Below are 16,049 nucleotides of genomic sequence, written 5' to 3' on the forward strand. Positions count from 1 at the left end.
CAATAATAAATAATAAATAAAAATACATGGATTATTACAAGTGTTACTATTATTACAATTATAATTATTACTATTATTATGGACTTGATCATAATTAAGGTTTTCAGATTTGTGATGACTGTGGCTGGTCTCACACACATTTATTGTTTATTATTATTGTAATTATTATTTTATTCATTAAACATGAACCTCAAGTCAACGGAACATTTAAAAATGTGTCCAAATACCAATTAACACCAATAATAAATAATAAATACATGTATTATTACTAGTATTACTATTATTACAATTACAATTATTATATTATTATTGATTTGATCATAATTAGGGTTCAGATTTGTGATGACTGTGGTTGGTTTCACACACACAGCTTCATCACTGGGGAGGGGGCTTTTAAGACACTGGACAATCCCTTGTCTGAAATGGGCAGGGAGATGGACTAGAAGACCTCCATGGTCCCTTCTAGCTCTAGTCTGATTGATGATTGATTGATTGATTGATTGAAGACGCTCAGGCTGGATTGGGCATTTTTATCCACCTAGCTTGCACGCCAGGCTGCCACTACACTGCCCATAGTCCCCAGCTGGAATCCTGAGGGCATTAGGGAAGGGGAGGGCAAGCTGCCCAATGGAAGGGGTTACTGTTTATTTTTATTTTTTTAAAACTGATTTTATTTGTTGACGAGGATAATTAGGGTTATTATCAAATTTGTGATGACTGTGGTGGGTCACACGGTCAGCTTCATCACTGGGGGCTTTTAAAAAGAGACTGGACAGTCACTGGTCTGAAATGGTACAGGATCGCCTGCTTGAGCAGGGGGTTGGACTAGAAGACCTCCAAGGTCCCTTCCAGCTCTATTCTGATTGAGTGATGGATTCTCTTTTTTTTGGAGAATATTAGGTGGTCCTTGACTTACAAGAGTTTGTTTAGTGACCATTCGAAGTTAAAACAGCACTGGAAAAAAACCTGACTTATGACCGTTTTCACTCTTATGACTATTGCAGCATCCCCATGGTCAAATGATCCCCTTTTGCCACTTTCCGACAAGCAAAATCAACGGGGGGAACCAAATTCATTTAACAACAACTGACATAACATATACCTAACATAACAACTGCAGTGAGTCACTTAACAACATTGACAAGAATGGTCATAAATGGGGCAAAGCTCACTTAACGCCTCACTTAGCAACAGAAATTTTGGGTTCAATTCTGATCGTAAATCGAGGAGCACCTGTCCCACGGAGTCCAATAAAATGAGGCCTGGTAAATACAAAGCAGGTAAGTCTAAAGCAGGGGTGTCCAAACTTGGGAACTTTAAGACTTGTGGACTTCAACTCCCAGAATTCCCCAGCCAGCCACGCTGGCTGGGGAATTCTGGGAGTTGAAGTCCACAAGTCTTAAAGTTCCCAAGTTTGGACACCCCTGGTCTAAAGCCTTTTCCAGCAAGTGAAGGATGCATAGGAACAAGCATATATCCGGAGACGTTTTTAAAAGCACGCCTGTGTCCGAAATGAATATGAATGGGAACAACTAACCTTATCATTTGCATTTCACCGAAATAATAAATGCATTCCCGCTGCTAACACAGCATTCAGATCAATGATTTTATTTAAATGTGGATGGGGACCTTACATGATAAAACTATGCAGCATTAATCCCATTAAAGCTCAGCCAGACTGGTTTTTGTTGAATTTCATCCACAATGTTCTTTTTTTTTGGATCTGGTAGAAAATATGCCTTTTAATTTGTATGAGTACTCAATAGGACGTCTTTTTTTTTAAAAGCCATATTTTACGCATCTGTGTCAAGTTAATGGGGCCATCCATTTCCCCGGGGAATATGCAGTTCAGAAACTCAGCAAACAGAGAGGCGATTAATTAAATCACATCTTCCTGGTAATTGGACATTATACTGTTGGGAAGCCTTCTGTTTTTTTCATGAACTGTAACAAAAATTTGCAATCGACGCTCCTGTTCACTTTGATCTCTTCGCTCATTGTAGTTCCTACCAACTTTCTAGAGGATTTTCCAATCTCCTGTCAAAACCCAATAGATTTCAAAAATGAAGGCCTGCCATTAAAGGAAAATCTGAATTTTTGTGAAATTAACCAGCACTGTTCTACATTCACACATCTCTTATCATGTTTTTTTCTTCCCAAGAGCAGAGAGATTTATGCAGGAGACATAAAACTAGGGATGATCTACAGTGTGAATTCAGCAGGAAGTCATTTTTTAAAAAGATAAGTAGGAAACGTGGGATGTCTGCACCATTTTGATTAAGCTCCTATAAGTTGGTAGTGCACCTTAGGACATGATTTTTCTCTTATCTCTCTCTCTCTCTGTCTGTCTGTCTTTCACTCTCTCTTTCTTTCCCTCTTTCTATCTTTCTGTCTCTATCTTTTTCTCCCTCCCTCTCTTTCTCTCTTTTTCTTGCTGTATCTCTTTCCCTTTCTTTCTCTCCCTCGTTCTATTTTTCTCTCCCTCTTTCTAACTTTTTCTCCCCCTCTTCCCTCCCTTGTTCTATCTTTCTCTTTCCCTCTCTCTCTTTCTACCTTTCCCTCTATCTATCTTTCTTCCTCCCTCCCTATCTTTCGTTCTCTCTCTTTCTCCCTCTCTCTTTCTCTCCTTATTTCTATCTTTCTTCCTCTATCTTTCTTTCTCTCTGTCTTTCTCTCCCTCTTTCCTTTCTATCTTTCTCTCTCCCCCTTTCTCTCTCTCCATTTTTCTATCTTTCTCTTTCCCTCCTTTCTTTCTCTCCCCGTCTTTCTCTCCTTATTTCTATCTTTCTTCCTCCCTCTCAATCTTTCTTTTTTTCCCTCCCTCTTTCTCTCCTTTCTATCTTTCTCTCTCTCCCTTTCTCTCTCTTTCCCTCTTTCTCTCTCTCCCTTTCTCTCTCTCTCCATCTCTCTCTCTCTCTCCCTCTTTCCCTCCCTCTTTCTTTCTCTCTCCCTCTCTTTCTCTCCTTATTTCTATCTTTCTCCCTCCCTCCTTCTCAATCTTTCTTTCTCTCTCTCCCTCTTTCTCTCCTTTCTATCTTTTTCTCTCTCCCTTTCTCTCTCTCTCTCTCTCTCTCTCTTTCCCTCCCGAGCGCCAGCTGGCCCCTCCCCTCGGCGGCCCCTCCCCGGCGCCTGCGCGCGCGCGCCACGAGAGCGCCCCCTGTCGCCCGACGGTGGCGCAGCGGCGCCCGTGATCCCCGTGTGACCCACAGAGCCGCGCCGGCCGCGGAGGCCCGGATGCGAGGAGGCCGGGCGGAGCGGGGGACGTCATTGTTCCCCGACACGGGCGAAGCAGGAGGCGGAGGCGGAGCGGGCGGGCAGGCGAGCGGGCGGGCTGAGGCCAAGAGCGACCCAGCAGCGCCGAGCCAGGTAAACTCCAGCGGCGGGAAAGGCGGGCGGGGAGAGCCGGGTGGGAAAAGCAGGCTAGGCCGCCGCCGGCCTCCTCAGCTCCGGCCTGGCCCCGGCCCGCCCCCCTGCTGAGCCAGGAGCGCCCCCCCCGCCCTCCCAGGCCCCGCCCACGCCGCCGCCTCCCCACCCCCGCCCACGCGGCCCGGGGGGGGCATTCGGGAGCCCCTCCTGCGGGAGGGGGGGCCTCTCCTCCTCCTCCTCCTCCTGCAGGGCTGGGGAGGGGGCTCCTCGGGGAAGGGGGGTCTCCGCGCTCCCCCTCCCCTCCCGCCTTGTTTTGGCGGGCTCTCTCCTGCGGGTCTCCCCTCCTCCCCCCACCTCCCCGGCCTGCAGGGGATGATGGGCTTTGCAGGGCAGACCCTCCTGCCGGGGGAGGGGGCTCGGAGGTCCCTCGGGTCCCCCGCTGACCTTGCTTCTTCCCCCCCTCCTCTCCCCCCCCCGGCTTACCTGCGGCTGCGAACAATGAGCGCACCTGGATGGCGGATTTGGGGGTGGGGCTGAAGGTTTGCCTCTGCCGGTGCCCCAGCCGCCTTTCTGCCCGCCGGTGGGAGCTCTTCGCCCGCCCAGCTCCTTGGAAGGCCGCCCGCCGGGGCTTTTGCTGGAGAAGGAGACCGCCCCGGGCTGCGGGTCGGCGGAGTCTACACGTGGGGGCACAAAGGTTGGCAGGGAGGGATCTGGTTTGCACAGAGGCATCCTGTAGGCAGGGAGGGATCCTGTTGGCAGAGAGGGATCTTGTTTGCAGAGAAGGATCTTGTTTACAGGGAGGGATCTTGTTGGCAAAGAGGGACCTGGTTTGCACGCCGAGGTCTTGTTTGCAGAGAAGGATCTTGTTTACAGGGAGGTGTCTGGTTGGCATAAAGGGATCTGGTTTGCAGATAAGGATCTTGTTTACAGGGAGGGATCTGGTTGGCAAAGGGATCTGGTTGGCAGAGCGGGATCTGGTTTGCAAAGAGGGATCTTGTTTGCATGCAGGGATCTTGTTTACAAAGAAGGATCTTGTTTACAGGGAGGGATCTTGTTGGCAAAGAGGGATCTGGTTTGCACACAGGGGTCTTGTTTGCAGATAAGGATCTTGTTTACAGGGAGGGGTCTGGTTGGCAATGAAGGATCTGGTTTGCACACCGGTTTGCAGATAAGGATCTTGTTTACAGGGAGGGATCTTGTTGGCAAAAAGGGATCTGGTTTGTACACGGGTTTTGTTTGCTGAGGGATCTGGTTTGCAGGGAGAGATCTTGTTGGCAAAGAGGGATCTTGTTTGGAAAGCTATTTTATTTGCAAAAAGGGATCTTGTTTGCAGGGAGGGATCTTGTTGGCACACGGGCCTTGTTTGCAGAGAAGGATCTTGTTGGCACAGGGATCTGTTGTGCAAAGAGGGATCTTGTAAACAGAGATCTTTTAGGCAGAGAGGGATCTGGTTTGCAAAGAAGGCTTGTGGGTTGCTTGGTTGGTAGAAGCATCCCTCCCTTTTTTCCCCCCTCTCTCTCTCTCTCCCTCCCTCTTCCTCTCCCTCCTTCCATCCCTGTTGCTAAGGGAGACTTTGTTAGGTGAATTTTGCCCCATTTTACAACCTTTCCTGCCACGGTTGTTGAATGAATCACTGCAATTGTTAAGGGAATCTGGCTTCCCCTTTGACTTTGCTTGTCAGAAAGTTACAAAAGGATCACATGACTCCTGGACAACTATGAGCTGTGGACCAATTGCCAAGCACCCAAATTTGATGGTGGGACCCTGGGGATCCTGTAAGTGTGAAAATGGTCAATCAAAAGAGAGACCTTGTTGGCAAAGAGAGCTTGTGGGTTGCTTGTTTGGTACCAGTAGAAGCATCCCTCCCTCTCTTTCTCCATCTTTCTCTCTCTTTCTCTCTTTCTCTTTCTCTCTCCCCCTCTTCCCCACCCTTGTCCGCCTTTGTTTGAGCACTTCTGAATTATTTCATCTCCTACCTCTGCAGGTTTCACCTGAATGCTCACACTGTATCTATCATTGCTCCCTCTTTTGGAGTCACCCCTATTTTGAGCAAATAAATCCCACTTCTCCTTTAGTTTGTCAGCAGCCTGTCTTCTTTCTTTCCCTCCCTCCCTCCCTCCCTCCCTCTCTCTCTCTCCCCTTCCAGCCTGCCTGATCTTTCCCTTGGCATTACTTACCATCACTTTTGCCTCCTTTCCTTGCCCTGTCCACATTCCTCCCTGGGCCCTCTGAAAGGGGTGACTTTTAAAGTCACTTGTGTCATTGGTGCGTTTCTTCCACGCTTGGTTGCCATGGCCACTGCCTCTCAAACCAAGAGTGATTCCTTTACAGTCCCGTCTTGTCTTGTCTTTCCTTTCCTGCCCCCTGCGCCTAGGAATCAGGCCTTGGGTTGGTGGGGATGGAAATTAAGCCAGGCCGGGGCTGCCCATTCTCTGTGGCATCTCAGGCCCCAGTTGGCACTCTCCTATTTCTCTCTTTCCCTATTCGTGAAATGTTGTAGCAGATGCCACCAAATTCGGACAAGGGTGGCAAATCTTTCTCCTGCATGGACTTTTGCTGAGTGACGTGTAGAGATGAAATGGCTTTTGCCTTTAATGCAGCCACAACACATGGTAATAATTGGTAATATACCAATATATGAATATACCATGTAAAATACTTGGTAATATAACCAAGGTACAGTGGGACTTCGGGTGCTGACCGTAATCCGTTCCAGGACTTTGGTTGGCACCCGATTTGGTCGTGACCAGAAGCAAGACAAACTGCGCATGCGCGCGCGCGCACACAAACACACACAAATGGCACAGAAGGGGAAATCGCCGTGGCTGTGTTTATTCGGCACCCGAGGATGTGTTCGTGACGTGAGTGAAACATTTAGCAGATTTTGGGGTCAGCACCCAAATTGTTCATCGTCCGAGCCATTCGGGACCCGCTGTAATGTGCAGATCATCCTCAACTTATAACCAAAATTCCCGTTGCTAAGCGAGACATTTGTTAAGCGAATTCTCTCCTCGCCCCCACCCCATTTTACGACCTTTCCTGTCACGGTTGTTAAGTGTTTCCTGCCTGAGCAGGGGGTTGGACTAGAAGACCTCCAAGGTCCCTTCCAACTCTGTTCTTCTATTCTTAAGTGGATCGCTGAAGGGGATCGCGTGGAAACCCCCGCCCCCCAGGATACTGCAACCATCATAAGTGTGAGTCAATTGCCAAGGGGGCGAATTTTGATCGTGAGGCCGCAGGGATGCTGCCAGCCGTCATAAGTGTGAGTCCGTTGCCAAGCGAATGAATTTTTATCACGGGATGCTGCAACTGTTGTAAGTTAAAGGACGGTCATGTCTCTTCTTTCAGTGCCATAACTGAAAGAACAGTCACTAAATGGACGGCTGTAAGTCAAGGACTACCTGTAACTGAGAACGGGATGGGGATTACAGTTTTTCCTTCCCACATAAGGATTCGTGCCTCAAAGGAAGGGCCTGTCAGATGCTTCCGTAACTTCCAGGACTAAAGGAAATCAGCTTTTTATAGATGGCCTGCTTGCTTTCACTCTAGAGCAGGGGTGTCCAAACTTGGGAACTTTAAGACTTGTGGACTTCAACTCCCAGAATTCCCCAGCCAGATGCTGGCTGGGGAATTCTGGGAGTTGAAGTCCACAAGTCTTAAAGTTCCCAAGTTTGGACACCCCTGCTCTAGACTGATTACTTCTCTGAGCAGCTTCATAGAAATGTTAGCCTCTGTTGGCGTAAATGATTCCTCGTAACTCTGAAACCATGACCGTAAATCTACCTCAAAGGCGCCCTCAAAACACACAAAATATTCCTTGCAAGTGAACTGCTTTTTTTTCCCCAGGCGGGCCCAACAGAGATCAGATCCGTTAAGAGAACCAGTTAACTTAGTTGTAAAAAGCGTCTGTTGGAAATATTCAGGCTACGCATCAAAGCTGGAGGAGGGAAAAGAATTAGAAAATGAAACAGATTAGAATCAAAAGTGGAGAACCCTGGGCTTGTTTTACTTAAAAATAGAATTGGAGTAAGTGGGAGGTGGTGTTTTTTGTTTTTGCTAGAAGTTTACATTTATCCACATCTCGGTCCCTAAAATAATTCTAGGTTACAATACAATACAATAGCAGAGTTGGAAGGGACCTTGGAGATCTTCTAGTCCAACCCCCTGCCTAAGCAGGAAACCCTATACCATTTCAGACAAATGGATATCCAACATCTTCTTAAAGACTTCCAGTGTTGGAGCATTCACAGCTTCTAGAGGCAAGCTGTTCCACGGATTCATTGATCTAACTGTCAGGAAATTTCTCCTCAGTTCTAAGTTGCTTCTCTCCTTGATTAGTTTCCACCCATTGCTTCCTGTTCTACCCTCAGGTTCCTTGGAGAATAGCTTGACTCTCTCTTCTTTGTGGCAGCCCCTGAGATATTGGAAGACTGCTATCATGTCTTCCCTAGTCCTTCTTTTCCTTAAACTGGACATCCCCAGTTCCTGCAACCGTTCTTCATATGTTTTAGCCTCCAGTCCCCTAATCCTCTTTGTTGCTCTTCTCTGCACTCTTTCTAGAGTCTCCACATTACCAAAACTGAATGCAGTATTTTATCCTGGCATTTGTTCTACTGTAAGATGTGTTCTGTTGAATAGAATAGAATAGAGTGATAGAGTTGGAAGGGACCTTGGAAGTCTTCTAGTCCAATCCTCTGCTTAGGCAGGAAACCCTACACCATTTCAGACAAAAGGTCTTGTTTGCAGATGGATCTTGTGGTTTGCTTACTTGGTAGAAGCATCCCTTCCTCTCTTTCTTTCTCTTTCTTTCTCTCTTTCTTTCTTTCTCTCACTTCCTTTCCCTCCTTTCTGTTGTAGAGTAGAATAGAATAGAATAGAATAATAGAATAGAATAGAATATGGAGTAGGGTAGGGTAAGGTAGAATAGCATAGAATGGAATGGAATAGAATAGAATAGAATTCTTTATTGGCCAAGTGTGATTGGACACACAAGGAATCTCTCTTTGGTGCAAAGGCTCTCAGTGTACATAAAGAAAAATAAAATAGAACACATTCATCAAGAATCATAAGATACAACACTTAGTGAAAGTCGTGGGGTTACTAATGAGCATTGTAAAGATACAAGCAACATGTTATAGTCCTGAGTGGGAAGAGAGAGGTACTAGGAAGGATGAGAAGAAGAATAGTAATGCAGCCATAGTGAATAGTTTGACAGTGTTGTGGGAATTAGTTGTTTAGCAGAGTGATGGCGTCCGGGAACAAACTATCCTTGTGTAGTCATTCTGGTGTGCAATGCCCTACAACGTCGTTTTGAGGGTAGCAGTTGAAACTTCTACCCTCATGTCCCAATTTGCCTCTTTTTTTTTTAATTACATTGTACCTTTCCTAGTTAATGGGGAAAAGGAGCATTCCCCATGTGCTTTCATTGCTGTTCGGATGAAGAGCAAACAGCCTCACGCAGGAAATGAGTAAAATCCTTGAGCATGTCGGTGCAGGGGCTCCATTCTCAGTCGGATTTTTGTTCTCTGATTGTGCAATTTTGGTAATTTGAGAGCCTTATAATTCTGTGAAGGAAATGCGATTTAATAAGGATTTCCGAGAACGTGCTCGTTTTTTTTTTTCCTGGAGCCAGGCGCCGGTCCCCGTCCTTGCACTCCTGCAGGTCTTCCCTCTGCTTGGAGAGCCCATGCTTGTAGTCCTCAGTGAGGTGCTTCTGCTGAGCCTCCTTCTCGGCTAGATCCAATTTGAACTGAGCTGTTTTGCCAACTCTTTCTCCTGGGGGCTGCTTAGCTCCAGCAACTGCTTCCTGTTGGGGCCCTACGGAGCCCAGATGGGCAAGCGATGAGTGGCTGGGGAGGGGAAGGACGAGTAGAGGCCAGCGAGGCGCCCCTTGATGTGAGTGACTTTGAGTTGGCCACTCCCATCCAGTCACATGACCACCTAGCCACGCCCACCCAGCCGGTCATTAGGCAGATCCTATTAGTCATCCGCGAGATTTAAAATTATGAATTGAGTGGTCCCCGAGGTCCGAAAGGTTGGGGACCCTTAATTTATATGACCGTTTAATTACATGTAGTCCTCGACTTAACAACAGTTCACTTAGGGCAGGAGTGTCCAAACTTGGGAACTTTAAGACTTGTGGACTTCAACTCCCAGAATTCCCCAGCCGGCTGCTGGGGAATTCTGGGAGTTGAAGTCCACAAGTCTTAAAGTTCCCAAGTTTGGACACCCCTGACTTAGGGATTGCCCAAAGTTAACAATGGCAGTGAAAAAAAGTGATTGACGCATCCCCAGGGTCATGTGATTGAAATTCGGGCACTTGGCAGCCGACTCTCATTGACGGCCGTCGCTGTGACCCGAGGTCACGTAAAATCCCCATTTGCGACCCTCCGACCAGCGAAGTCAACGGGGAGGCCGGATTCACGTCGCAACGTCTGGCGAGAAAGATTGCGAAACGGGGCAGAGCTCCCTCCGCAACGGGGCTCAGCGGGGGATTCACTTAACGACCGTGTTAAGCTCCTTTCCCAACTGCAGCGGTTCGCTTAACCAATCCGGCAAGGTGAAACGGGGCAAAACTCACTCAACCGATTTCTCAGCCGCGGGAATTTTGGGGCTCACGTCGTGGTCGTAAGTCGAGACGACTGCCCGTACGGTCCCAAAGGCAGTTAGTGATGCATCTGTTGATTCCCTCGCTCTTCACGTGACTTAGGTGTGCGTGTGAGTTCCGAGCGGGGGCTGGGCCGTTGTTGGGTAAACCGACAGAATATTAGGTTGACCAGTAAAAAGATGGTGGCCTTCCTTTCCCTGGACGTTCAATACATTGGTTTAATTTCCTCTAGCGGCCACTAAACCGAGGTAAGTCACCTTCCGGTTTCATAGATACGACGACCGCTCTCTCTGGGGAACCCAGTTAAATATTACAGCTAGTCCTCGGGTTAAAAAACAAACAAACAGTCATTTAACAACCATTAGAGGTTTCAACAGATGTGTTGTTGTTTTTTAAAGCTACTCCTAAGACATCCTCAAAATTAGGACCACTGCCTTCTCCTGCGGTCACACGGTCACATTACTGGCGCCCGGCTCGCATGTACGACCAGTTGCGGTTCGCGATGTTTTGGGGGTGATTTCTGGCACAATTCCCCCCCCCTCCACGCCCATTTAAGGGAAAGGATTTGCCTTGGGGATTGTGTGGTTGTTTAACAATCCTCTGGTGACTGCGTTGTACAGGGTCACAAAGACAGGCTTAATATTTAAAGCCCAGTCAGTGGCAAGAGCTTTTGGACTGATATTTTGGGTCTTCCTTCTCATTGTTGTAAGTCTGGATTGAATGTAAAAGGATGAAGGTTTCACTGTTGTCTTCCATGTTGTTTTATTGACGTTACTAAGTTACTTAAACCGGGGGAGTCCCTCCGACAGGCTTCTCGCCTTCCTCTCCCCTTACTCACTCACCTGGCGGAGCGAAAAATAACTACACCTCGATCGGGTTTGTGTGTAAGGAGGACAGTGAAGATTTGTCTTGGTGCAATCCCCGTTTCTCCCATCGCTGGGAGCCAAGCGTAGCTTCCTCCCCATTTTTGAAAAGTGTCCTGGGGGACACTGCATCTATCCTTGTTGTAAGTCCGTCACGGATAAAAGGATAAGCGTTTGCGACTAGTTGCAGCATCCTGTAACCACGATTTACTACGTTATGGGGTGCTTTCACAACCCCCCACGCTCGTTTAAGGGGAAGGATTTGCGTTGAGGATTGTGTGGTGGTTTAACAATCCTTTGGTGACAATTTTTTTTACTGGGTCATAAAGAGAGGCTTAAAATTTAAGGCCAGTCACTGACAAGAGCTTTTGGACGGATATTTTTGGTCTTCCTTCTGGTTGTTGTAAGTCTGGATTGAGTGTAAAACCATGAGGGTTTTAACCGTGTCTTCGATGTTATTTTACCGAGGTTACTAAGTTACAAGTAGTAAAAAATACCCACAGTTGGGTTTCTAATATCTAATTGGAAGTCATTGGGGGGATTTTTGGTTACTTCTTTTAAAAATAATAATAATGCTATTTTTAAAATCAACAATACTGAGTTGTTGGAGGAACTAAGGCTACTCCAGAGTCAGGAGATATAGCCGTGGTGGCAAACCTATGGCAGAGGTGGCAGGCAGACCCTTCTTAGCGGGCACGCAAGCTATTGCCCCAGCTTAGCTCCACCGCGCATGTCTATGCGCCTCCCGCTGGCCAGCCAGCTGATCTTTGGGTCGGTGCTGCGAATGTGCAGGCGTCAGGGCGCATACGAGAGATATGCACGTCTGGGAGGGGGAAAGGGGGTTCCGTGTGCATGCGCAGGGACGGGAAGCAGGAGGGGGTGGCCCATTCCCCCCACAGCCCATTTTCGGTTCCAGGAGCTGCAGCTAGGCCTACTAGGCCCCAAAAGGGATACGGGGGTTGCGCACCTGTGCGGGAGGAGCGGAGGGGGTTATGCACACATGCACAGGGGGCAGGGCTCACGGGGGCGCACATTGCATTATGGGTACGGGCTCTTCTCCATAGGGAGGGGAGGAGTATCCAGGATGGGTTGACCTTATCCCCTCGTTGATTGGACTGAGTCAGATAAGCTCTTGGGATACGCCCCTGGGCGCTTTCGGCGCACGACAGCAAAAAAGGTTAGCCGTCACTAAGATATAGTTGTCATAGGTTTTTGGTTTTTTTTAATGCCTGCTGCTCTTTCCAAACTATTAGAAGACTCTCAGTAGCCTGAATACTGAAAACAAAACGATAGAGAATAAGAGAGTTGAAAGGTGTTGTCTCCTATTAAGGATCAGTCTTCGTTAGCAGCACTTCACTTAGTTTGTCGCAGTCAAATCACAGGGGGTCCCGGGTGGGGAATTCTGGGAGTTTGAAGACACTCCCCCCCAAAAAATCTTAAGAGTTGCCAAGTTTGGAAACCCCGATGTGGAGGAAAAGAGATTGCGTTCTTCTCTTTTAAATGAACCAAATCCTTCTCCCCCCCCCCCTTCATTCCGTTGTATTTCTCTGAGTGGGATGTGGTGGCTAAGACGCTGAGCTTGTCGACCAGAAATGTTGGCAGTTCGATGGTCCGAATCCCTAGCGCTACGTAACGGAGTGAGCTCCCATGACGTGTCCCAACTTCTGCCAACTTTAGTTTGAAAGCATGTAAAAATGCAAGTAGAAAAACAGGCATCACCTTTGGTGGGAAGGGAACAGCGTTCCGTGCGCCTTTGCCTTTTAGTCATGCCGGTCACATGACCAGGGAGACGTCTTCAGACAGCGTTGGCTCTTGGGCTTTGAAACGGAGATGAGCACCGCCCCCTAGAGTCGGGAACGACTAGCGCATATGTGCGAGGGGAACCTTTACCCATTTCTCTGAAGTCTGCAACATTTGTTCCTTCTGTCGCACATTCAAGGTTTTTTTCTTTCTTTCTTGTCTCTTCTCTTTTCCAGAGATGAACCATGACCATAGTTGACAAGACGACCGAGTCCTCCAAGGCCTCTGCTTCCGAGAAGCAACCTTTCAACTCTGTGGCACCAGCTTCCGGGGACATGGACTCAGGGTCTACAGGATGGGTCGCCGTCTCTTCTTCGTTAGAGGCTCCGAAGCACAAGATCTCGTTGGAACCCGTGCCGGGAGCGGCGGTGTATTCCAATACATCGGGACCAGATAAATGCAAGCCTTCTGCCAAAGAGCTGGGTGAGTGATGAGACCGCATTTAAAAGCCCAGAGAAACCTTTTTAAATTATTATATAAAGCGTCCCAGGGAGGCTCGCTGAGCTTGGTTCTTTTCTTACAGACATTTCATTACCGCATTAGATAACAGCACCAGTGCTAGAAGGGGGTTTGTGGAGAAGGGGGAGGGACTCTGGCATCCTTGGCAATTTCTGAGTTTCATTCTTTTCTTGCAGACATTTGATTACCGAACTAGGTAACATCATCAGTACTAGAAGGGAGTAGACTTTGTGGAAAGGAGGAGAAGGGGAAGGACTGTGGGGTCCTTGGTGGTCTCTGAGCCTGGTTGTTTTCTTGCAGACATTTCACTACCACACTACGTAACATCATCAGTGCTAGAAGGGGGTTTGTGGAGGAGAGGGGAAGGACTTTGGGATCCTTGGTGCTCCCTGAGCTTAGTTATTTTCTAGCAGACTAGGTAACGTCAGTGTTAAGAACCTCATTTAAATCCTGAGCTACAAATATTCTCCTTTAAATTACTATATTATTCCTACCCTGGTTATTTGCAAGTGCTGTCTTGGGCGATCCTCTGTTCTTTTTATTTCTTACAAAAAATATAATGATAACATCCAATAGTGTTTATCGACTCAAACAAAAAAAAACACTTAAAAAGTTGCAGTACGGGTCATCTTCAACTTACAACCATCTGTTTAGTGACCGTTTGAAGTTACAATGGCACAGAAAAAAAAATGACTTACGGCTGGTTTTAAAGAAGAGATTGGACAACTAAATTTGTCCGAAATGAAGACCCCCAAGGTCCCTTCCAACACAACCAAGAGTACTGCATCCAGTTTTGGTCACCACACTATAAAAAAGAGGTTGAAACTCTGGAAAAAGTACAGAGAAGAGCAACTGGGAGGATTAGGGGACTGGAGGCTAAAACCTATGAAGAACAGTTGCAGGAAATGGGCCTGGCTAGTCTAGGGAAGAGAAGGACCAGGGGAGACATGAGAGTAGTCTTCCAATATTTTAGGGGCTGCCCCAGAGAGGAAGGGGGTCAAGCTATTTTCCAAAGCACACGAAGGCCAGACAAGGAATAATGGATGGAAACTGATCCAGGAGAGACTCAACCTGGAAATAAGGAGAAATTTTCTGACAGTGAGAACAATCAACCAATGGAACAGAAGTTCCCTTCGGAAGTTGTGGGAACTTCATCCCTGGAGGCTTTCAAGAAGAGGCTGGACTGCCATCTGTCAGAAATGGTGTAGGGTCTCCTGCTCAGGTGGGGGAGAGGGTTGGACTAGATGACCTACCAGGTCCCTTCCAACTCTGCTAATCTGTAATCTAATTCAACTCTGTTATTCTGTTCTGTTCAACCTTTTCCCCCCATAATCATAATTATTTCCTGATCTCTTGATTTCTGACAGTTATTGGTGATGGGATTGCAGCACCCCAGAAGGTTCTTTTTCCGGCAGAGAAGATTTGCTTGAAATGGCAAAAAATGCATCGGGTTGGAGCTGGTCTCCAAAATCTCGGCAATACCTGTTTCCTGAACTCTGCTCTGCAGTGCCTGACGTACACCCCTCCCCTCGCCAACTACATGCTCTCCTACGAACACTCCAAAAACTGTGAGTATGCTTCATCATGCCTTTTCTTCCTAACCGTTTAAAAAAAAGGAAAGCCTGCGTTGGAAATGTACCGGCTATATATCTCTTTTCCTTTCCCCCTTTGCGTGCAGGTCACGAACAAGGATTTTGCATGATGTGCACCATGCAAGGACACATCAACCAAGCTCTGTCCAATTCCGGCACCGTCATCAAGCCGATGTCTGTCATAAATGAACTTAGACGTAAGTGAACTTAGACCGTGGTTGGCAGGCAGGTTTTGAGCTGCCATTGGCCCCCCTTGGCCACCAAAAAACCCCGTAGACACAATAGTTGTGCTTTATGCCGCTGTGAATCTTGGTTCTTTAAATTTCCCTCCCCCCTCAAAAAGAAAAGATGATATGATAAGGTAAGATAACATAACATAACCTTTATTGTCCTTTTGTTTTGTGAACAAACGGCCACGCATTAGAAAAAGAAATTCTGATGGATAGATAGATCGGATGGATGGATGGATAGATAGATAGATAGATAGATAGATAGATAGATAGATAGATAGATAGATAGATAGATAGATAGATGATAGATAGATAGATAGATAGATAGATAGATAGATGATAGATAGATGATAGATAGATAGATAGATAGATAGATAGATAGATAGATGATAGATAGATAGATAATACATGGATAGAGATGATGGATAGATGATAGATAGATGGATTGATTGATAGATAGATAGATATGATAGATAGATAGATGATAGATAGATAGATAGACTGATGATGATGATAGATAGATGATAGATAGATAGATAGATAGATAGATAGATAGATAGATAGATGATAGATAGATAATAGATGGATAGATGATAGATAGATGGATTGATTGATAGATAGATATGATAGATAGATAGATGATAGATAGATAGATAGATAGATAGATAGATAGATAGATAGATAGATAGATGATAGATAGATGATAGATAGATGATAGATAGATAGATAGATAGATAGATAGATAGATAGATAGATAGATAATAGATGGAGATGATGGATAGATGATAGATAGATGGATTGATAGATGATAGATAGATAGATGATAGATAGATAGATAGATGATAGATAGATAGATAGATAGATAGATAATGAATGGATAGAGATGATGGATGTATAGATAGATAGATAGTCCATTTTGAATACATAGGGGAAAAAGTGTCTTGAGAGTTAACAAGGTTGATACTCTTTGGTACAAAGCATTACAGAGTCTAGTTTTTCTGCTTCGGGTAGCACAAATTTCCTTCTGCCTTTAATTGATTGTCCTCTCCCTGGGAGGGGTGTTTTGTTTTGTTTGTTTGTTTATACTAAATTTATTTGCCGCCATCTCGATCACAAGCCGACCCTGGGAGGC

At 46.4% G+C, this 16,049-nt stretch overlaps 1 protein-coding gene across 3 annotated transcripts in view; it reads left to right on the top strand.

Annotated features, from left to right (window-relative positions):
* The first annotated feature begins 3,200 nt into the window (after positions 1-3,200).
* Positions 3,201-16,049, top strand: part of USP42 (ubiquitin specific peptidase 42) — a 32,493-nt gene continuing 19,644 nt past the window's right edge. For 2 of the 3 annotated variants that reach the window (XM_081965463.1, XM_081965465.1), the window contains exons 1-4: positions 3,201-3,366; positions 12,813-13,059; positions 14,463-14,663; positions 14,774-14,884. In XM_081965463.1, the coding sequence (XP_081821589.1) occupies positions 12,822-13,059; positions 14,463-14,663; positions 14,774-14,884 (550 nt within the window). In that variant the 5' untranslated portion in view covers positions 3,201-3,366; positions 12,813-12,821. Of the gene's footprint in view, positions 3,367-3,898; positions 4,061-12,812; positions 13,060-14,462; positions 14,664-14,773; positions 14,885-16,049 lie in introns of those variants that run through there. The other variant, XM_081965464.1, reaches the window with a different exon arrangement.

The sequence above is a fragment of the Natrix helvetica genome (genome assembly GCF_964273705.1).
Source record: "Natrix helvetica genome assembly, chromosome: 13".
Classification (NCBI taxonomy): domain Eukaryota; kingdom Metazoa; phylum Chordata; class Lepidosauria; order Squamata; family Natricidae; genus Natrix; species Natrix helvetica.